The following is a 23,834-nucleotide window of genomic DNA, read 5'->3' as shown; positions in this document are numbered from 1 at the left end:
GGTTTGAGAAAATGATGATAGAAAAAGTGATGATGAGATTGTGAATTTGTGATGAGCTAGAAAATAATAGGAAAAAAAAAGTATGAGAAAAATGATGTAAGATATGATTATAGAGAAAGTGATGGAGAGAGAGGTGGTGAAGGAAGAAAAAAAAAACAGTTTTTGAAATAGGAGATATATATATATTTATATTTTATTTCTTAATTGCATTTGGTAAAAATTTTGTTTTTAATTCTTTCAAACATAAAAAGTTGAAGGTGTATTGTTTTTAGTTTTTTTTCTTTATTTGTTTATAATAAGTAACTATTTTTGTTTGTTTTCCAAAAATAGAGAATAGAGTAGAAAATAGACCATTATTAAAATAATTTATCTACGTAAATGTTCTATTCAGCTTTTTAATTCAACAAGTATAACTACTCGAAAAAGAAAAAGTTAAAAAAAAAAAATCAACAAGTGTATTTAGTAAAATAATCGAACTTCTTGGTGTGGAAGTCTCAGGTTGTCTCTATCGTCCTTGGACATGATTTAGATAAAATCTTGTTTATTGAATCACACCTCCTTCTAAGCTTGTTAATGGCGATCCCAACCTTATGTTTCTCCGCTCCTTCTAAGCTTGTTAATGGCGATCCCAATCTTATGTTTCTCCGGTGGCTGTGCAAAGACCAACTTCTTCTCTCATAGCTTCGTTCATCGATGATCGAAGGTGTTGTTGGTACAGTTTCAATTTATTCTAGCTCTTATTTTGTCTAGAAAGTTTTGGAGTAGAAGTTCTTGAGTCAATCGAAAGCTCGATTATTACAGCCCAAAGGACAACTTTCAACTCTTCAAAAATGTACTCTTAGTATCTCTAATTATGTTGACAAGGTTAAATCTTTGAGTGATTCTTTAGCTGTTGTTGGCCATGCCGTATCTGATTTTGATTTAATTCTTCATCTTCTTAGTGGTCTTGGCCCTAAGTTCGATCTTGTGGTGTCTAGGATAATATCTCGAAGTGATTCTCTGTGTCTTGAAGAAGTGCATGCTCTTCTCATGTCACATGAGATTCATCTTGAACGCCACACGAAGGTTATGGATCTCTCTACAAAGATGTTTGTGAATCTCACTTTTGGATCAAGAACTGGATCGAATAGGCGTCATTCTGGATCTGGAAGGGGTATTATCTCTGAACTGTTGGGAATATTCTACCAGGATCTAGATTTACTAACAAGTATGTTGAATTAACATCATAAATATGAATATCTCTAAAACAATGAAATTAAACACATAGGAGTTTAAGTAAACCTTACATTGATAACAACAGAATAATATGACTCCTTCCGCTCAGATCTCTAACCCTTGTTCCTTTCTGTCGCATATTATTATTAAGATTTGAGCATGGATCTCTTTCTCTCCTTCGGGATGGTTACCACCGTCTTCCGCACTATGATTGAGCACTTGATTTGCTATGTGTGGGCATGACACTCTATCACTATGGGCGAATTCATGGAGAACAATGAAGGAGGGATCAAATCACTATAGAAAGTGTCTCTCATCTACTAGTTGTCTGATAGAGTTAGAAACTAGATTTTGACAGGTTAAATGATTGGATTAGAATGAGAGTATCATGTTCCTTTTATAGTGTTTCAACTAGGACTTAGGTTTAAATTATATAGATTAAAAAAGAATAAAATATTGGGCAAAATTAAATTCACTAGAGTGGCCGACCACTTAAGGACCAATCTCTATTTACAATTTTGCCACTTTATTTCAACTAGTTATTCTTTTTTCAATAATATCATATTTTTAAATTTCAATCCTATAAATGCCAAAATTAGTTATTTAATAATTATAACTAATTATCATATGAAATTGTCATTTATATAATTTATGAATTAGACCATACAAAGTATCTTAATTAGTAAATAGATCCCAAAACCTCTTTTCTTCACAATTAAGCCCTTGCTTAGTGAAAATTCATTAATAAGACATAGTCTAATTTTAGAATTATAATTGATTAATTAAAACCAATTAACTAAGTTTGCAAGCAGTATTATCTCAACTATTCAGGGGACCATGAGCCTATATCACTAAGCTTCCAATAAATAAATCTAGAATTTACCAAGTAAATTTCCTAACTTATTAATTCCTTCTTGTGCCACTATAGATTCGAAATTGAATTGAACTCTCAATTATATAGAACACTCTATATGTACCAAGATATAGATACGTTATGATTATCCATTGTTACAATCATAATAGTCAAAGATCCTTTATAGATGATCTACATTGAATAGGGACAAATTTACCGTTCTACCTTTCAATGTATTTTATCCTTAAAACACTTAGCTACCTATAAATGATATTTTAGTAAACTAATATAATTCCTGAAATGAGATCTCACTAATTTATCTCTACTCAGCCAAGCTCGAAGGAAATCATCGTTACACTCTTTTAAATACTTATAAAAGCTATAAATTCCATATCTATGATCATCGCTCCCACTCAATTGAACTACCATGTTCCTAAGATGTAAATATCCGCCAGAACCATTGGTTAGCTTCCACAACAACTTGAAGAGCACAAATAATACAACTATACTGAACCTAACCATATCAAGATTAAGATCCATAGACCTAAGATCAACTAGTTATATTGACTTAGAAAGATATAACGGTAAGTTTATGATATCTTATCCAAGATCAATATTGATCCAATCCAACGTATACTCCATACATCCGATATTGGTAAACTTTACCAATACCCTGAAAATGACATAACACTTATTCAAGGTGTAAGTATACCTTATTGCCAATTATCATGTCAGTCTAAATCTAGTGAACTGGCAAATCATGAGAATTAAACTTTTGAACATATAATCATGATTATATTCCACTGTGCTAACGACACTATAATCATGAACAAATATATATAATCTATATATTCTGGACTTAATAGAATTTATACATTAAGCATATAATCACAAAATAAATCATGTAAACCATGCAACATAAAATAATTTTTGATCTTTTATTGACTAGTAAATCTGATTATATTGAAATATTTATTTAGGGCAGATAACCCAACATGAACATCAATCCAGAATTTAATCCTTGAAGTTTTACTAAACCTCTTAATATTAGCAGGTCTCTTTTTCAAGTTTGTATGAGGTTTGGTCATACTGCACCAACCTGTCACTACAAGTTTGATCGTAATTGGGTGACTCTGAAGCATTCCTCTTCCTCATCTCAAGCTCATCTCACTGAGTTGTCTCAAGATTATGAATCTCAGGCCTTTGTTACTCAATCAGTTCTTGAATTTGGTGATGATGCGAGATAGTATGTGGATACAGGTATCAAACATCACATTGCTTTTAGTTAGGCCAATCTTGATCCTGCTACTCCATACAATGGACAAGAAACTGTTGTTGTAGGTAATGATAAGAAGCCTCTATATCTCATCTTGGTCATGCCACCTTTCCTTCTAATTGTACTAACTCTTTGAAGTTAAAAGTTGTTTTTGCAAGTGCTCTCAATTATCAAGAACTTTATTAGTGTCTCTAAGTTAATTAAGGATAATGATGTTTTCTTGAAATTTCACAAATCTCATTGTTTTATTAAGGACAAGCAAACGGGTATTGTTCTGATCACATGAAAGACTAAGGATGGTCTATATCTTCTAGGTGATGATAGCTTGAGTCTCTCTCCAACATTTCTTGATTGCAATCTTGTTTCTTCTAGTGTTGTATCTCAGTTTAAAACTAATTGTAATTCTCATTGTACTCACATTGCTATTGCAGATGTTTCATGTACCAACTTTCCAATAAATAAAGACTCTTTTCTTGTTCCTATATCACTTAGTGTTCATTTATCTACTGTTACTTGTGATATAAATTTGTGGCATAATAAATTAGGCCATCTAACACCTGCCATATTAACTAAAATGTTATCTAGTGCTAATATTCCTCATTCACTTAAAAATCTTAGCTTTTGTAATGCTTGTCAACTTGGTAAAAGTCATGGACTTCCTTACTCTTTATCCTTAAGTAGAGCATCATAATCTCTAGAACTTATTCATACAGACCTATGGGGCCCTACTCATGATGTCTCTAAAGAAAGTTACAAATACAATATAGTAGTTGTCGATTATTATATTCGTTTTTTTTATTTTCCCCCTTATATTCAAGTCTCAAGCTTTTGAACTTTGTCCAATTCAAATGCTTGGTTGAAAAATAGTTTAATCTTCCTATAAAGGGTGTCCAAGCTGATGGTGGTGGTGAGTATAGGCCATTTGAGAGAGTTTTAAGTGATCAAGGTATTAAATTTCAAAAGCCTTATCCACATTCTCATGAGCAAAATAGAGGGGGTGGAATGCAAACATCGACACATTAGTGAAACTGGTTTAACTTTGCTTGCCAAATCTGGTTTAGATATGCCATACTGGTTGTATGCATTTCAATAATGAATCCATTTGGATGCTTGCTTCCTTATAATCATCATAAGATGGAGTTCAGGTCAGAAGAATGTATCTTCCTGGGATATTCTTCTAAGATCAAAAGGTACCTGTGTGAGAATGCAACATGCCAAGTTTTTATGGCTCGCAATGTTATTTGTAATGAGTCATATTATCCCGTTTCTGTCACTTCATCAACTTCTACATCTCAGGTACCTTCTCTTTTTACTCCTTGTCCTACTGCTACATTTCATACAATCCTGTAATTTTGGCACAAATTTATCTTCTTCATCTTCTCATGCTGATTCTGCTCATGATGATGTATCCCTGAGTCTCACTCTAATGCTGGTCATGCTGCCAATTCAAATATTGTTGTTGCTATCAATTTGAGTGTTGTTGCCGTTGTCTTGAACATTGATGATACCGCTCCTTCTAATTCAGTTTCTGGTTCTGAGGCAGTTCATCTTGAAGCTCTTGTCTTGAGTTCAATTCAAGCCACTTCAACTAGCTCACCTGCAATCCCAATTCATGAGTCAGAAGCCATTGGTGATCAAAAAATTCTTCTACTAAACCTCACTCAACCTTTTCTGCCTCATATGAGCATGTTGCTCCTCAGAGAGTGCATCTTATGCGCACAAGAACTCCAAATGGGATTCATAAACCAAAAACGTATCTTTCCACAAAACACAAACTTGAATCCTTCCTGCCCACTGAACCAAAATCCACCATTGCATCTCTCAAAGATCCTACTTTGTTTGCCGTTATGAGTCATGAATTTTGTGCCTTAATTGCTAATCATACTCAGACATTAGTACCTTATGAATCTCATATGCAACTCGTCCACAATAAATGGGTTCATCAAATAAAATTAAATGTTGATGGATTTGTTGATCAGTTCAAATCTAGACTTGTGGCAAGAGGATATCTAGAACAGTCTAGTATTGATTATGAAGATACTTTCAGTCTAGTTTTTAAACCAGTTACTGTTCGAACAGTTTTAACTCTTGCGGTATCTTTTAATTGGGAAATTTGACAACTTGATGTCTCTAATGTTTTTCTAAATGGCACTTTACAAGAGACCGTTTACACTACTCAGCCCCAAGGCCTTGCATATCCCTCAAAATCTCATCATGTTTGTCATCTTCACAAAGTTTTATATGGTGTCAAACAAGCTCCTCGAGCTTGGAATGATAAGCTAAAGCAAACTTTGCTAAGATGGGGTTTCAAGCTTCTAAGGCTGACACTTCTTTGTTCATTTTTGGGACTGCTACCACTATGGTCATTCTACTAGTTTATGTAGATACATCACTGGACCAAATTCTCAGTTGATTCTCAAGCTTATAACTAATTTCAACAACTCTTTTGCCTTAAAAGACTTGGGACAGGTTCACTATTTTCTTGGTATGGAAATTCATAGAGACTCGAATGGCCTGTATCTCTCCCAAACATATTATATTATTTATTTTCTTGTAAGAGCTCATTTGGAAGGGGCTAAAAGTTGTTCTAGTCATACTAGTAGTGCTCACAAGCTTTAACTTAATGAAGGATCTACCTTTGAAGACAAAAATCTTTGTCAAAGTACTTCAGGAGGCTTACAATATTTGACTCTCACTCAACCAGATGTGGCTTTCATTATCAATAAACTTACTCAGGTTATTCGTGCACCTACTTCTGTCCATTGGGAAGCATGTAAATATTTACTAAGATACTTGAAAGGTACTTTAACTGAAGGTATTCTTCTTAAACCATTTCTCGAATGTTTATTGAAGCTTATTTGGATACCGATTGGGCAAGTTGTCTTGATGATAGGCGTTCTACTAGTGGATATACTATCTTTTTTGGTCCAAATCTCATTTCGTGGTCTGTTAGGAAGCAATATGTTGTTGCACGCTCTTCTATAGAATAACAATTTTGATCCTTATTAACAAATACTGGTGCTGAAATCATGTGGTTACAATCCTTGCTTTTTGAACTTAAGTCCCTCTTGTTGATGTTCCTATGATCTAGGTCGACAACCAAAGAGCTGCTGCCTTAGGTGCTAACTCGATATGCCATGCAAGGTGTAAACACATCGAGATTGATCAACATTTTGTTCGTGATCAAATTCTGAATAATACACTTTCAGTACGATTTGTGCTATCAATCGACCAAGTGGCCCATATTCTCACTAAATGCTTACTTAAAGATCGATTTTTGTATCTTAAATCCAAACTCAAAGTTGTCAATATTGTTGGAATTTATTTTACCAGGATATTAGATCTACTCACAAGTATGTTGATTAACACCCTAAATATGAACTTTCTAAAACGATGAAATAAACACATATAAAGTTTAGTAAACCTTACATTGGGTGCAGCAGAATAATATGACTCCTTCCGTTCAGATCTCTAACCCTTGTATCCTTTCTGTCGCAGAGTATTATCAAGATCTGAACCTGGATCTCTTTCTCTGATTCTTTAGTGCTGAAACTCCTTCTTGCTGAAAGTCTTTCTTCACGATCTTCCTCACTATGATTGAGGTATCACTTGATGTGTGTGGGCACTACTCTAATCACTAAGTGTTTCAAAATCTTAAGGAAGAAGAGAGAGAGGGAGTGGTCGACCAAGGTAGAGAGAGAGAGAGGCTCAGTTTTTTCTGAATGAAAGTGTAATTTTCCTGAAGCCTTCACTATCTATTTATAGCATTCCACTAGGGTTATGTTTGAATTATTTGGCATTAAAATAATGAAAATATCAGAGGATAATTCCTAAAAAAGTGGTCGGCCATGGCAGTATGGATTTGGGCCTCACTTTTTTGTAATTTTGCAGTTTTATCACTTTTGCATCTGATTTTCTCAAAAACGCCAATTTTCTAATTCAACTATTTAAATGTCAATTCTAACTATTTAATAACTATAAATAATTATTAAATAATATTGTCATTTATCATAAATATTAATTGAACCATACAAAGTATCATAATCAACAAATATGCCCCTAAAACTCTTTCTTTACAATTTCGCCCTTTACTTAGTGAAAATTCACAAATAGACATAGTCTAATTTGAGAATTATAATTGATTAATCGAAACTAATTATATGAGTCTTACAAGAAATATTATCTCAACTAGTGGGGGGACCATGGGTCTATATAACCGAGCTTCCAATAAGCAGATCAAGAATTTATTACCTAAATTCACTGACTTATTAATTCTTCGTTGAATCCACGCATAGAACTTAGAATTGCACTCTCAATATATAGAATGCTCTATATGTTCCACCATATAGACACATCATTAGTTATCCATTGTTATAATCCTAAATTGATCAATGATCCTTTATATGAATGATCTACACTGTAAAGGGATTAGATTACCGTTACACCCTACTATGTATTTTATCCTTAAAACACTTGACCCCGTATAAATGATATTTCAGCTTATGTGAAATGAGTACTCCACCATTTATTTTCGTTTGGTTAAGCTCGAAGGAGATCATCCTTTGCTTACTATTCGCCACATAGAAGCTATAGATTCCATGTTTATGTTAGTGCTCCCACTCAATTGCGCTACCGTGTTCCCAAAATGTACGTATCACCCTGACCTAAAAGTAAGCTTAACTAATAAATCAAAGAACACGAATAGCCTCCTGAGATTGAGCCTAATCATAACAGGATTAAGATCATTTGATCTAGGATCAACTAGGCGATATTGACTTGAATAGATATTACGGTAAGTTTAATAAATCTAAGTCAAAGTTCAATATCGGTCCCTTCCGATGCATACTCCATGCATCTAACCTAAGCTTTACTTTAACCAATGTTCTGGAAAGAACATAGCATTTCTCCAAATGCAAGTAAACTCTTGTTGTAGATTATCATATCAGTAAAACCCTGTGTCTGATAAATCTAGGAAACTTTATTCACATAGTCATGCTTACTTTCCAAAGTGTTCACAACACAATAAACAGGATCAAGTGTGAGAAGGGTTTCAGATGAATTTATAAATCCAATAGACAAGCAATTGATAAAGTAAACCAAAACATACACAAATGAATGAAAAATACTTCTGTTTCTTTATTGATGTTGAATAAAATAGATTACATTGAAATGGAGTTTTATTTAGGGCATAAAACCCAACAAACTCCCACTTGCACTAATATAAAACTAATCAGTACATATCAATTAATCCTAAATTCTGACGGTGCTTTTCAAATGCAGTCACGGCCAAGACTTTGGTGAATGGATCAGCTAGGTTTTCCTCAGTGTCCACTTTCTCAACTAGTACATCCCCTCTTGCCACGTATTCTCTGATAATGTGATACTTCCTTTCAATGTGTTTGCTTCTCTTGTGGCTTCGAGGTTCCTTATTGTTAGCTATCGCTCCATTATTATCACAAAGTAGGACCAGAGGCTTTTTCATTCCAGGTACGGCACCGATACTGGTGAAGAACTTTCTTAGCCAGACAAGTTCTTTAGTAGCTTCGGCTGCAGCTATGTATTCAGCTTCCATAGTCGAGTCCGATATCGCAGTTTGTTTTGCACTTCTCCAAACCACTGCTCCACCCCCAAGAGTAAACACCATCCCAGATGTAGATTTCCTGTCTTCAAGACTTGCCTGGAAATCTGAATCAGTGTAGCCTATGGGATTTAAAGCACCACCCTTGTAGACTTACACAAGATTCCTTGTACTCTTTAAGTATTTCAGAATATACTTAACTGCATTCCAATGTTCCTGTCCTGGATTAGACTGATACCAGCTCAAGATTCCCACTGCATAGCAGATGTCAGGTCTAGTGCATAACATTGCATACATTAGACTTCCAACTGCAGAAGCATAGGGAATTTTCACCATGTCCTCTATCTCTTGAGGATCAGTCGGAGACTGTTCCTTAGATAGATGAATACCATATCTAGAAGGCATGTTTGCCCCATTGGTGTTGTTCATGGATAATCTCTCTAAAACTTTGTCAATGTAGGTTGTTTGAGAGAGAGCAAGAGATCTGTTCTTCCGGTTTCTGATAATCTGAATACCAAGAACATAGGCTGCTTCACCCAAATCTTTCATATCGAATTGAGTGTTGAGCCATTCCTTGATGTGAGTCATTTTCTTGATATTGTTTTCAATAATCAAAATGTCATCAACATAAAGGACCAGGAATACTACTACTTGGTCTTTCTTGAGTTGGTAAACACAAGGTTCATCTTCATTCTGAAGAAAGCCGTAGGTCTTGATGATTTCATCAAACCTTTTGTTCCATGAGCGAGAAGCTTGCTTAAGTCCATATATAGACCTATTTAATTTGCAAACTTTCTTTTCCTGCCCTGGAAGAACATAGCCTTCTGGTTGCTCCATATAGATGGTTTCTTCAAGTACCCCATTAAGGAAGGAAGTCTTGACATCCATTTGCCAGATTTCATAATCGAAAGCAGCAGCTATGGAGAGAAGAATTTGGATGGATTTGAGCATGGCACCAGGACTAAAAGTTTCCTCATAGTCCACGCCTTCTCTTTGGGTATAACCCTTGGCTACAAGTCTAGCTTTAAAAGTTTTGACTTGGCCTCCAGCTCCTCTTTTCTTCTTGTAAACCCACTTGCATCCTATCGGATGATAGTCGTCAGGTGCGTCTACATATTCCCAGACTTTGTTCTTTTTCATGGAATCCATTTCTGAATCCATGCCGGCCGACTATCGTTTCTGTTGCGGACTAGCCATTGCCTGTTTATAGGTTAATGGATCGTCTTCAATACCGTCACCAACGACCAAATTGATTTCACCATCCAAGCCATAACAAGCTGGTTTTGTTGAAACCCTCCCACTACGACAAGGAGCGGTGATCTTCTGAACAGAAACTTTGGTAGTAGATTTCTCAGTTGGTTCGACTGAGGGAGTGGGATTGTCCTCTTCTTGAGTGGAAGAGGATAGAACATTGGAAGGAGTTATATCTGAAAGCAATTCCTCTAGAACAACTTTACTTTTTGGTTTGTTGTCTTTAATATAGTTCTCTTCAAGAAAAGTAGCATTTGTAGAAAAAAACACTTTATTATCCTTGTGACTATAAAATAGTCCACCCCTAGTCTCTTTAGAATTTCCGACATATGCATACTTCGGTACGTGATTCAAGTTTGCCTTCTTTCTTTCTTAAGACATGAGCAGGGCACCCCCAAATTTTGTAGTGGCGTAAACTAAGTGTACGACCATTTCAAAGTTCGACGGGTGTCTTAAGGACTGCTTTAGATGGAACAACATTTAAAATGTCATTAGCCATCTGTATAGCATATCCCCAGAAGGACGTAGACAGAGTTGAATAACTCAGCATAGACCTAACCATTTCCAAAAGAGTGTGATTCTTTCTGCAACTCCATTTTGTTGTGGAGTGCCTGGGGCAGTGTATTGGGATTCAATTCCAAGTTCAATTAAATGATCTTTGAACTGCATATCCATATATTCTCCACCCCTATCAGTTCGCAAGATCTTTAATGATTTACCTAATTGGTTTTGAGCCAAAGCATGAAACTCCTGAAACTTTTCAAACGTTTCAGATTTCTTTTGCATTAGGTAAAGAAAACTATATCTAGAGTAATCGTCAATGAAAGTGACAAAATACTCATAACCTCCTCGGGCTTTTACATTCAGAGGTCCGCAAACATCAGAATGCACTGACCCTAGGGGGTATTTGGCACGCTCTTTCTTTGCAGAGAAAGAACGCTTAGTCATTTTTCCTTCTAGGCAGGACTCGCATACTGGCAATTCACCTAGGACGACATTTTTCAATGGACCGCCTTTGGTTAGCCTATTGTGTCTATCAAAGCCTATATGACCTAAACGTAAATGCCATAGATAAGTTTGATCATCATTATCAATCTCTTTTCTTTTGAGGTTTCTAGGTTTAGCTACATTGAAAAGTTCACTGTTTAGTGAGATTTGTGTATTCGGTCTTAAAACATAAAGCCCTTGTTCCATGGTAGCAACACATATTTGAAATCCATTACGAGAAATTGAACAATTTGTACTCGAAAAATTCAATATATAAGATTGTGTTTGCAAACATGAGACACTAATCAAGTTTCTACTAAAGTTTGGAATAAATAAAACATTTTCTAAAATTAAAAATCTTTGTTGAAACTTGATGCGGGCTTTTCCTCTAGCTTTGACCGACACTAACTCGCCATTACCAACTTTAAGCTTTAACTCTCCTGGAAGCAGATTTTCCCAAGTTTCAAGCAGCTGCAGTGAAGAATATACATGGTTAGTAGACCCAGAATCAACAATCCAAACGAATTTGTCGTTCTCTAAAACACATGATTCAAAGACAAAAGCATTACCTTCGTTTGAATTGTTTAGAAGCCGGGGACATCGTTCTTCTTGATGTCCCTTTTCTTTACAATTCGAACATAGAAGATTATGTCTGATAATTGTACTTGAAGAAGCAGCTTTGCTAGAGCCTTCATGCTTAATCCTTTTCCTCTGATTATGAATTGCAAACCCAGGGGGACCCATTGCAATCAGATTCCGTTCATGGGCTCGTAATTCTGCTTCGAGCTTGTCCATGTCGGAGGAGTTGAAATTGTTGATCATGTAAGAAATAACAAATTCATTATACTCTGGAGGAAGACTATTAAGAATGAGTTGGACCCATTGTTCTCTTGATAAATCGATTCCTAGTAGATTCGCCTTTTGGAACTTCAGATTCATCATCAATAGGTGGGAGTTGATGCAACTATGAGGATGCATTTTCACATTATAGAGTTCTTTTGCTAAGATATTAACTAGGAGAGGATCGGGGTGAGGGTTCTTCATAATGGCACTACAACACATCAATAAAATAGAAGTAAGGTTTTGGTTCATAAATTCATACACATGTTCAGAAAATAACAAATAATCACATATGTTATAAAAATACTAAATCTAACATAGTTTATTTTCTAAGGTCTTTCAACAAACTGATACAGTGTCCCGTTTAGGCGAGAGTCAAAGCATCATCCATTGAATAGAGTTGTCAACTCATCTAAAATGATAATCATTTTAGCAACCTTTTATTCGATCAAGATTGGAATTCAGCGTTGTCCCGTTTAGGCGAGAGTCAAGGCAATTCTATCTTATGGGCTTCCACCATTGTTTCATAATTTGCAAGTCAAATATGGTCGCCACCATTAAGGTGATCCATACCATATAAAACACTTACAAACTACTTATCTTTCGAGATTAAACGGTGCGAAATTGCTAATGAACGTTCCTCCATTAGGGAGGATTACTCACTAAAACAAACGCGATGTAAAACTAACAATGGAGATCGAATATCTCTTGATTAAAAGCTCATTATTTTAAAATATGTATTTTGTATAATCATTTATTCCATATTATAATAATGAAAAATTACAAATTAAAGTTGGTTTAAATAAAAAATCAACTTTAATTAATTTTCAATTATTATTTAAATTCGAAAAATAAATTCCAATAAATATCGAACAAATTTGAAAATATTTTGTTTAAGTTGTTTTAGAAGAATCTAAAAAATCAACTTAAATATTTTTCAAATTAGACTTAATTAAATTAAAATTAAGTTGTAACCACTTAATTTGAAAATATTCTATTTTAAGTTAATACTTGAAAAAATATCAACTTAAAAAATATCTAAAGAATCTTAATAATCAATGCCTAAAATTCCTCAACTTAATTTGAAATTTTAAATCCAAAAGATATTCAGATTTAAGCTGGTTAGTTATAGATAACTAAATATCAACTTAAATAGGAATATTTAATGAAAAATTTAAATTAAGCTTCAGAAAGAATCTAGATGGTTATAATTCTATATTTAATTAAATACAAGAAAATACATATAGTTTAGCTTAGAATATAAAATTCTTTAAACTATGGTTTTCTTAAATTAATTTCAAAATAAATGAAATTAATTATGTTGCTAATCAATTTTTATTAGGTTAAACTACTTTAATTAACCTAGTACAATTATTCAAATCAGGCAAATGGGCCTTCACAATTGGGGTGGTTCATGTGAGGGGGTGCTGGGTTCAGTATGTCGTACCCACTTCTATGGCTCCCAACTCTCACACAAGGCCCAAAAGAGAGGAATTTAATCTTAAAATGAACAACTGTTATTAATTGAATAGGCCCAAAACTAAATGGGCCTAAATAAAATCTATCAAGAACTATGATATTTTATTTAGCAACAACAACCTATATGCATCTATAATAAAATTAAACACATAGGCTCACACAAGCACACAATTTGGATGGATCCTATCATGTTGCTAGGTCATACACAGATGAAAGAAGATTGTAAATATACCTGTTACAGATTATTTACTTGACCAAGGGAGCCATGAGTTAAAATCAGATCATTGGATCTGTCAACAAGTTAACCATGGCTATTTGTAATCAAGCAATAATAGGTTTTAAAAACTTACAAACAAGCTAAAACACATACTCCTGCAACAAGGTTAGCTGGATAGTTGGATGTAGGATTTATTTAATTTTAAATAAATAATTTTTAAAAATTAATTAAATAATAATAATAAAAAATTTATTTTCAAAAAATAATAAAATAAAATAAAATTTAAGAATTTTTGAAATTAATATAATAGTATTTAAAATTAAACCTACAATTTTGAAAAATTAGGTTTCAACCAACCTAAATATCATTTAATTTAAATAAATAAAATAAAAAAATTTAAAAGTTAGCAAAATATCTTACATCTATTTAAAATTACATAATTATAGTTATCTTATTTTAAATTTAAATAAGGTCAAATTATTTTTAAAAAAAATTAATATCTGACCTTAAATTTAAAAATAAGATAAGATATAATCAAATTTAAAAATAAGATAGATAATTAAGCAAAAAAGATAGATATTTACTATTTTCAAATTCAAATTACACTAATATCATGAATTAAATTAAAAAAAAAATATTAATTAATTTAATTATGATAATTAGAATTGAATTAGGAATAGTAAATGTATAAATACAGAACTACACAAAAAGTCGAAAGTTAAATCCATTAAAAAGCATGACAAATCGAAGAAAAACGAAAAAAATGCGAGCTGTACGGACAGTATGTTGTGCATACTCGTCCGCGCGCGCAGGGGAGTGCACAGCCGAGGTTTCTCGGTGCAGGGGGGTTCCAGCATGATTTCCGCGCGCGAAAGCTGGAATTGAGACACGAAATCATGTCTGAACGCGTGCTGTCCGAAGGTTGCCCTTCGTCCGCGCGCGCGTGTGGTGATGCACGATCCCGATTTTTTTTTTTCGAAACTTCAAAAAATCATAACAAATTCAAATTAAATCGAAATTGAATTATGTAAAAAATTAGATTGCTTAATTTTTTCCATACTATCCAATAAAAATAATTCTAGAAACAGATATTCAATTATTTTTCACGAAAATTCACAAACATCAATCAATCATCATATAACATTCAATACAACATGATACCATCCAAAACATCAAACAATCGTTTTAAGTCCAAATTTCTTGCAAGCAAATTAATTACCATGGCTCTGAGGCCAGTTGTTGGAAATTATTTTACCAGGATCTTAGATCTACTCACAAGTATGTTGATTAACACCCTAAATATGAACTTTCTAAAACGATGAAATAAACACATATAAAGTTTAGTAAACCTTACATTGGGTGCAGCGGAATAATATGACTCCTTCCGTTCAGATCTCTAACCCTTGTATCCTTTCTGTCGCAGAGTATTATCAAGATCTGAACCTGGATCTCTTTCTCTGATTCTTTAGTGCTGAAACTCCTTCTTGCTGAAAGTCTTTCTTCACGATCTTCCTCACTATGATTGAGGTATCACTTGATGTGTGTGGGCACTACTCTAATCACTAAGTGTTTCAAAATCTTAAGGAAGAAGAGAGAGAGGGAGTGGTCGGCCAAGGTAGAGAGAGAGAGAGAGGCTCAGTTTTTTCTGAATGAAAGTGTAATTTTCCTTAAGCCTTCACTATCTATTTATAGCATTCCACTAGGGTTAGGTTTGAATTATTTGGCATTAAAATAATGAAAATATCAGAGGATAATTCCTATAAAAGTGGCCGGCCATGGCAGTATGGATTTGGGCCTCACTTTTTGCAATTTTGCAGTTTTATCACTTTTGCATCTGATTTTCTCAAAAACGCCAATTTTCTAATTCAACCATTTAAATGCCAATTCTAACTATTTAATAACTATAAATAATTATTAAATAATATTGTCATGTATCATAAATATTAATTGAACCATACAAAGTATCATAATTAAGAAATATGCCCCTAAAACTCTTTTTTTACAATTTTCCCTTTACTTAGTGAAAAATTCACAAACAGACATAGTCTAATTTGAGAATTATAATTGATTAATCAAAACTAATTATATGAGTCTTACAAGCAATATTATCTCAACTAGTGGGGGGACCATGGGTCTATATAACCGAGCTTCCAATAAGCAGATCAAGAATTTATTACCTAAATTCACTGACTTATTAATTCTTCGTTGAATCCACGCATAGAACTTAGAATTGCACTCTCAGTATATAGAATGCTCTATATGTTCCACCATATAGACACATCATTAGTTATCCATTGTTATAATCCTAAATTGATCAATGATCCTTTATATGAATGATCTACACTGTAAAGGGATTAGATTACCGTTACACCCTACTATGTATTTTATCCTTAAAACACTTGACCCCGTATAAATGATATTTCAGCTTATGTGAAATGAGTACTCCACCATTTATTTTCGTTTGGTTAAGCTCGAAGGAGATCATCCTTTGCTTACTATTCGCCACATAGAAGCTATAGATTCCATGTTTATGTTAGTGCTCCCACTCAATTGCGCTACCGTGTTCCCAAAATGTACGTATCACCCTGACCTAAAAGTAAGCTTAACTAATAAATCAAAGAACACGAATAGCCTCCTGAGATTGAGCCTAATCATAACAGGATTAAGATCATTTGATCTAGGATCAACTAGGCGATATTGACTTGAATAGATATTACGGTAAGTTTAATAAATCTAAGTCAAAGTTCAATATCTGTCCCTTCCGATGCATACTCCATGCATCCAACCTGAGCTTTACTTTAACCAATGTTCAGGAAAGAACATAGCATTTCTCCAAATGCAAGTAAACTCTTGTTGTAGATTATCATATCAGTAAAACCTTGTGTCTGATAAATCTAGGAAACTTTATTCACATAGTCATGCTTACTTTCCAAAGTGTTGACAACACAATAAACAGGATCAAGTATGTGAAAAGGGTTTTAGATGAATTTATAAATCAAATAGACAAGCAATTGATAAAGTGAACCAAAACATACACAAATGAATGAAAAATACTTCTGTTTCTTTATCGATGTTGAATAAAATAGATTACATTGAAATTGAGTTTTATTTAGGGCATAAAACCCAACAAATACCCCTTTTCGTTTGAGGGGAGATGATAACCAACAACTTGATTTTGGTTAAGAAGTTAGTTACGGCTAAGTTTGTAGTTAGTTAGTGTTAGTTGTCCACTTGTGCTAACTACAATGTTCTCAGTTATAATAAATTTACTTTGTTTTGTATTGATTCAATAAGGTATATATAAAGCTTTTTAATCACTTATCACACTAAGATTTCAAGTGTGGTTGTGGTATTTCTTCCAAATGAAAAGGTATCCAAAAGTTATTTCTAGAAATTTGTTCACTCGCGGAAGCCAATCCTGGAAGCCAATCCTCGAGAAGGGTCTTCTATGAGTGACCTTTGGTCCGTGATCACGGAAGCTCATATACATTTCTGGATGCACTAAGACTTACACTGACGTGGAGATCTCACTCAAAAGAAAATTGGTTAAGTTAGTTACTGCCTAACTAACTTAACAACTTCAATTCTTGCAGCTACCGAATTTAGGATCTTGATCCTAAGCCTATATATACCACATTGGCTTGTCATTTCAGAAGATGGTTTAGATTGAGATTGAGAGTTTGAGAGAGTAAAGATTGAGAGGTACAGAGAAAAGAGAGAGATTTGGTTTGGATTTTATAATAAGAATTTTCAGTAGATGAAGAAAATTCTTGGGTAAGAGTGTATGAGTTGAAATACTTTGAGAGAACTCAACAGAGAATCCTTCTCAACTGTACTGTACATGTTCTTACTCAATCAATAAAGAAGATTTAGTGGTGTTCCAGAACAGAGTAGAGCCATAGATCATATTGATCTATTCTACTTGAACCAGTATATATCTTGGTGTTGATCTCTGTGTTTTCTGCCTTAATCGTTTTTCGGTTTTTCCTATTTTGTTCATCACTATTTTTTTTTCGATTACTGTTCGTGATTTTTTCATCTTGTCATTATTAATTGTTTAAAGTTTAGTTATTTTAATTTTGTATGTTAATCGTAATTTTCCCACAGTGATAAACTAAGATTCTCTCAAATTCTCCTCTCTTTTATTTTCTTTCACTAGGCACTACTTTTATCGTGCTGATAGAATATTTTTTTTGGTAGTGTGTATCATGTGGATTAAATTGAATTAAGTATTTTATGAATACCTCTTTATTATAATACTAGTACTACTTAAAAGATTTCGTGAAAATCAATTTATATATGTTGGGCTGTTAAAAAAAAAAAAATCTATATATGTTGGGCTCGTTAGCTCATATAACGTAGGATCCAACTGTGTGCTAGACACACAACTTGACTATCTCAATACAATATGTTATTTCCAATTGCTGTGCTTCAGCATATGATCTTTACTAAGAATGTAAATGTTTAGGGGAAAAAAGAAGAAGACCGAGCAAAATTTAACAATATATATTGGTGAAAATTTTGAAGAGATATTTAAAAATTAAGAGTCCTCATTCATTTACCAACGTTAAATTAAATCTTTCAGTTCATCTTGGCAAAATATCGATGGAAAAATTAATTTTTGTAATATTATAAATTAATTCTACCAAGTAATAAACCCACATCACATTACCATGAAAAAACACACGCTTATTTATTAAAACTAGTACAAAAATATTATTACACATAACATATATAATAAGCCTAGTTTAATACTCATACATATATATTTATATAAAAGTGAAATTGGCAAGTACATATTAATATGTAAAGCCAAGTCAGTCATATTATTCAGAAGAGAAGCCACACCAACTTTATTAGTCTTGTAAGACTCCAATATTGCTCTCACAATTCAGCCTTGTGTTCAGAAATATCAATAACCTTGGGCTGTTTCTTCTTCTCCTCGGCCAGTTTGGGCACTGTAATTTTCAAAACACCATTCTCAAGCTTAGCCTTGATCGCATCCAAATCTGCATTCTCCGGCAACCGGAAGCGTCTCCAGAACTTTCCACTGATCCTCTCGGAACGGTGCCACTTGTCGCCCTCTCGTTCCTCCTCAGCCTTCATCTCTCCGCTCACTCTCAGCACTCTGTTCTCCTCCACCTCGATCTTCACCTCCTCCTTCTTCATCCCCGGAACGTCCACCGCGATCACGTGCTCGGACGCTGTCTCCTTCCAGTCCGCACGTGCCAAGGCCAAGGGCTCTGAGGCTTTAGTCGGAACAGGAAAGGGCGTGTGTTCGAGGATTCTGAAAGGGTCATCGGAGGGAATGTTGTTCAGCATCACGTCCCAAAGCGATCCTCCCGTGTAGGGAACTAGGGCAGTAGTGGATTGGACTGTGATGATTAGGAGAATCAGAAGTGCAATGGGGAGTTTCATTATTGGTTTGGCCATTTTAGTTAGTGTTGATTGGGGTGTTTGTTTGGCTTGTAGGAAACCGAGGCAACTATAGAGAGAGGTTGTATTGTATATATGGATGAGTAAAAATTGTTGCTTTGAGATTTGTTGATTGTTGGTATGTTGATGGAGTGATGTATAGGGATCAGGGGGGTTATATATAGATATGGGTGGTGTGTTTGATTTAATTTCTAGATCGTTCGTGCTTTTGGTGTATAAAATGAAGGAAAATCTAGTTGAGTCTGGAATAGGCGAGGAGGAGTCTCGAAGGTAGTATGCTTTATTATTTTTTATTATTATTGTTTTGAGAAAAAAAAAACCTTATATGGTTTTGTGTACAAGCTAATAAATAATAAAAATAATAATTAACCAATTATAAAGTGATATATTAGTGTAGTATTAGACCATTTCTAATAGATTGTATAAATCTTGAATTAAATTTGTTTCAAAAAAATAAAAGGTTGGTTTGATATCGGTATTACACCGCATTGTATTATATAATATTATATTAAATTGTATTTTATGCAATAATTTTATGTAAAATTAAATGTGGTATTAACTTTTATAGACACCTAAATATATAATATTTTAATATAAATTAAAGTTTAACATAGTATTATATAAAAATATGATATATAATCCAATTTAATATAATACAATATAATGCGACCTAATACGACATTCCAAACGAGCCCAAAGAGATTTTTATATACCACATACTTAAATTTTTTATTATTTTTTTTATTATTGTAGGGCGATTTTTTTTTCAAAAATATTGTGTACTATATTAAATTTTCACTATTGTTGCACAGTTATTTTTTAGTTATTTTACTGTTATTTTTAATTGTTTTGTTTTGTTGTTTTATAGTTGTTTATGAAGAGACAATATTTTTGTTAAAATTTCTGTGCGCAGTAAAATTATAAATTTTGTCCAAAATTCAATATTTTTGTAAAAATCTCAAAAATAAACTAATGTTATATTTAGTCTAAATTTTATATTTTTGCTCCAATATATTTAAGAGTAAATTAACTTTATTTTTAATAAAAATGTGTAAAAAAAAAATCAACCAATTCATTAAATTTTGATTAAAAATGTATAAAAATCCGATTAAATATTGGGTTTTTTTTTTTATTTTTACACCGAAAAATATATATATTTTTTTTTGTATTTTTACGGATTTTCACATTGAAACTCCTTTACCAACTAACGGCGCAACCAAAATCCGTATAATAATTCACATAAAAACTACCGGAAAAATCCAAACCGTAAATTTTTTTTTAAAAAAAAAAAAACAAAAGTTAAAAAATAGTATATGAGTAATATCTCCTAAATTAAAGGTACTAAGTAGCAAAAGATTAAATAAAAAATAAAATTTATTATGGTGTAAATTTCGACTTATACTGTATTTTGTGTCAAATTTAATATAATTTTTAACATGTTGCAAACTTAAATCACATTAGAGCATCTTATAGTTTCAAATACATACATCATCTTGAAGTTTTTTTTTTTTTTAATTTTTTCTCTCATCCAAATTTGAAAATTACTCTAATGCAACTCCAAAAGTTACCAGTATGATCCCACAATCATATACTATTTTTGAATTAAATTTTATAAATTATATATATACTTTAAAAAAATTAGTTGGTGATAAAATAATTTTTTCAAAAATAAATAAATATTGTCATACAGTTATTACTAATTTTGGACAATAATATTCATAAAAAGTTTGAAATATTGATTAAAATACATATGGCAAAGACGACTCCTGGAACAACTTTTATTATAGATGCTCTTAACACCACTATTAAAATTTAATTTTATGAATGTAGACTAAAAAATACATGTACTTGGAGATGCACTTATATATCTTCATATGTGAAATAACATTAATAATATTGTTGAGAATCATGGATTCCATCTCAAAATACCATGTTGAGAATTATGGGATTCCATCTTAAAATCAATTGGCAATGAGTGGAGTAGTCATGTTCTTATATATGACTTCATTCTTTACCATTTATTTTATGTGGGACAATATACACAATAAATACATTATACTATAATTAGAGTACTGTTTTTCATTTTAAAAAAAGCTTTTGTACAATAATTTTTATTTTAAATAATTATAGTTAAGGAAATTAGTTTATATATTATTTTTTTAACTTTTTTTTTTTTTTAATTTACGATTTAGGTTGTTCCGATAGTTTTTATGTGGGTTGTTATACCAATTTTGGTTGCCATTTAAATTACTCTGTTAGTTGTTATAAGAGTTTTTGTGTAAAATTCTATAAAATAAATTAAAAATAAATTATTTTAAAATGTAAAAATAAAAAAAAAAATCCATATAATTATAGTTTTTTCGGTAAGGAATTATAATTATAGTTAGAAACACACTAATTTATAATTTTCTTTTCAATAATTTATATATTAAAATTAAAAATCTTTAAAAAAAACAAACTTTTGTTCTAAGCATACCTTAAAACATAGTCTTTAAATCTTACAACACATAAAAAATTAAAAATTTCTTCTGTTGCAATAAGACAGACAACATGTAATTTAATTAATTTCTGTTTGCAAGCACAAAAACAAGTTGTAACATTTTACATTTTTTTTTTTTTTTGAATGTTTTAAAATTATGCTTCTATACAATGGTGGAACAGAAAAATGAATTTGATAAAACTGTGTAATTCTTGGGTAATAATACATATTGTACCTTAAAAAAAAAACTAATGCCTTCTAGATTTCTCCAGGTCAACAGCCAGGTTCTACCAGAATTTTCCCAATAATTAATCTTTTCCAAATGAACACTTACGAACAATCCAGAGAAGCCGCATAATTATTCTTATATATACTTCATTTCACCTCCAAACATTTTCATGTCATCCACAAAACAACAAGATTAATTCAAATCCATATTATCACTTATCAGTCCCTCCCACCAAATCGACCAACCTCTCTCTCTCTCACACACCACACACATTTTCCAACCCAACAATAATGGCGCCAAAACCAACTAAACTAGCCCTTGCACTTCTCATACTCTCAATCATCACTGTCCAATCCAATGCCTTAGTTCCTTACACAACATCGCTCTGGGATATGATGATGAACAACGTCGTCCCTTTCGAAGACCCATTCCGAATCCTCGAGCACACGCCGCTGTCCATTCCCAAAGGCGCAGATAACACGGTGGCGCTGGCACGTGCGGACTGGAAGGAGACAGCGACGGAGCACGTGATCTCCATTGACATTCCGGGGATGAAGAAGGAGGATGTGAAGATCGAGGTGGAGGAGAACAGAGTGGTGAGAGTCAGCGGTGAGCTCAAACCAGAGGAGGAAAAGGAAGGAGAGAAGTGGCACCGATCGGAGAGGATCAGTGGAAGGTTCTGGAGACAGTTTCGGCTGCCAGCGAATGCGGAGTTGGATCAGATCAAGGCCCAGCTTGAGAATGGAGTTTTGAGGATTACGGTGCCCAAAGTGACCGAAGAGAAGAAGAAACAGCCCAAGGTAATTGATATTGCTGAACATGACAAGGCTGCCATTAATGGAGAGGATATCAGGCCAACCAAAACTGAGTTGTGAGTTGAGTAACCAAGAGCAACGTGTTACGTAGCTTTATTGTTTCTAAATATCATGTGTTTTGTTTTGTTTTGATCGTGTGTTTTTTCTAGTGCGAGGAATGAATATGACGTATCCTTTATCCTGTTTTACTGCATATGTTTCTATAATTACAAATTAAAGAGTTTAATCAAATTCTGTTTCTAATATGGAAATCGAAATATGAGATGGGATTACGTACAATCAAGCAACAATTTTAGAAAATTAATACACACTATACAATATATTTGTTGATTAGTATAAGTTATAACTGGAAATCAATACACACAAAATCGGTGATTACAATTAACTTAAATTTACATATTCATGATTCACTTTCTTGCCCGCTTGTTGAGAAACATTTTTTAAAATATATAATAGCTGACGTGGCAGCCCCTATAGTCATCCATCTAGAATATCTTGAGGAAATAGTAAAAACAAACATGTAATGGGAATGTTTATGGTACAAATAAACTAGTATAATTGCTGAACTAAGTTTCTTTCAAAAAAAAAAAAAAACTATTATAATTGCTAGATGCCTACGGGCCTATGGTACAATTATAAAGTATAAAGTATAAAGTGATTTCACAAAAAAAAAAAAAAAAAAAAAAAAAAAGAAGTAAAAAGAATATTTTTTTTTTATAAAATTTTATCAAACACTATGGATATTATTTTATTTCATAAATATTTATTTATTTAGTATCTGTAATACTTTAATGAAGTAGAAAATATTTTTGGGTATTGGTGACAAAATTATTTGAACTATCCCATTTATGACTTAATCACATAAATTGATTTTTTAGCGACCAAACTACTTGAATTACACTTTTATTTTGATTTTTACACTTCCATTAAAATAATATTATTAAATGTCAATATGTAATGTTGGTATATATACAAATGGCAAAATTTAAGTGGCCCACAATATTTTAAAATTATTTCAAAATATAAAATAATTTGAATAAATAAAATAATAAAATTACAGAAAAAAAATTATAACAAAAAATCCTAATCTCTTTATCGCTCTCTTCTTTTGGCGATACCTCTCTATCTCTTTCTAGTTTCCCTTCTCCCTCATGCGACGTCGGAATCAGACCGGAGTTA

General features: G+C 32.7%; 2 protein-coding genes across 2 annotated transcripts; one reads left to right on the top strand and one right to left on the bottom strand.

Moving 5' to 3' along the window:
• Positions 1–18,373: 18,373 nt before the first annotated feature.
• LOC115712088 (22.0 kDa class IV heat shock protein-like) lies at positions 18,374–19,326 on the bottom strand. The gene has a single exon (XM_030640318.2). It carries the CDS (start codon positions 19,127–19,129, stop codon positions 18,581–18,583), a length of 549 nt encoding a protein of 182 aa, XP_030496178.2. The 5' UTR covers positions 19,130–19,326; the 3' UTR covers positions 18,374–18,580.
• A 2,644-nt stretch (positions 19,327–21,970) lies between these two features.
• LOC115712164 (16.9 kDa class I heat shock protein 1-like) lies at positions 21,971–22,843 on the top strand. The gene has a single exon (XM_030640411.2). The coding sequence runs from the start codon at positions 22,131–22,133 to the stop codon at positions 22,713–22,715; it is 585 nt and encodes a 194-aa protein (XP_030496271.2). The 5' UTR covers positions 21,971–22,130; the 3' UTR covers positions 22,716–22,843.
• The last annotated feature ends 991 nt before the right edge of the window (positions 22,844–23,834 follow it).

This window comes from Cannabis sativa, chromosome 4 (genome assembly GCF_029168945.1).
Source record: "Cannabis sativa cultivar Pink pepper isolate KNU-18-1 chromosome 4, ASM2916894v1, whole genome shotgun sequence".
Lineage (NCBI taxonomy): Eukaryota > Viridiplantae > Streptophyta > Magnoliopsida > Rosales > Cannabaceae > Cannabis > Cannabis sativa.
The sequence above is the reverse complement of the archived record's forward strand: the minus strand, read 5'-3'. Positions and strand labels throughout refer to the sequence as shown.

Excerpts from the sequence above, each read along its gene's own strand:
- LOC115712088 (XM_030640318.2), bottom strand. The coding sequence starts at position 19,129 with ATGGCCAAACCAATAATGAAACTCCCCATTGCACTTCTGATTCTCCTA.
- LOC115712164 (XM_030640411.2), top strand. The coding sequence starts at position 22,131 with ATGGCGCCAAAACCAACTAAACTAGCCCTTGCACTTCTCATACTCTCA.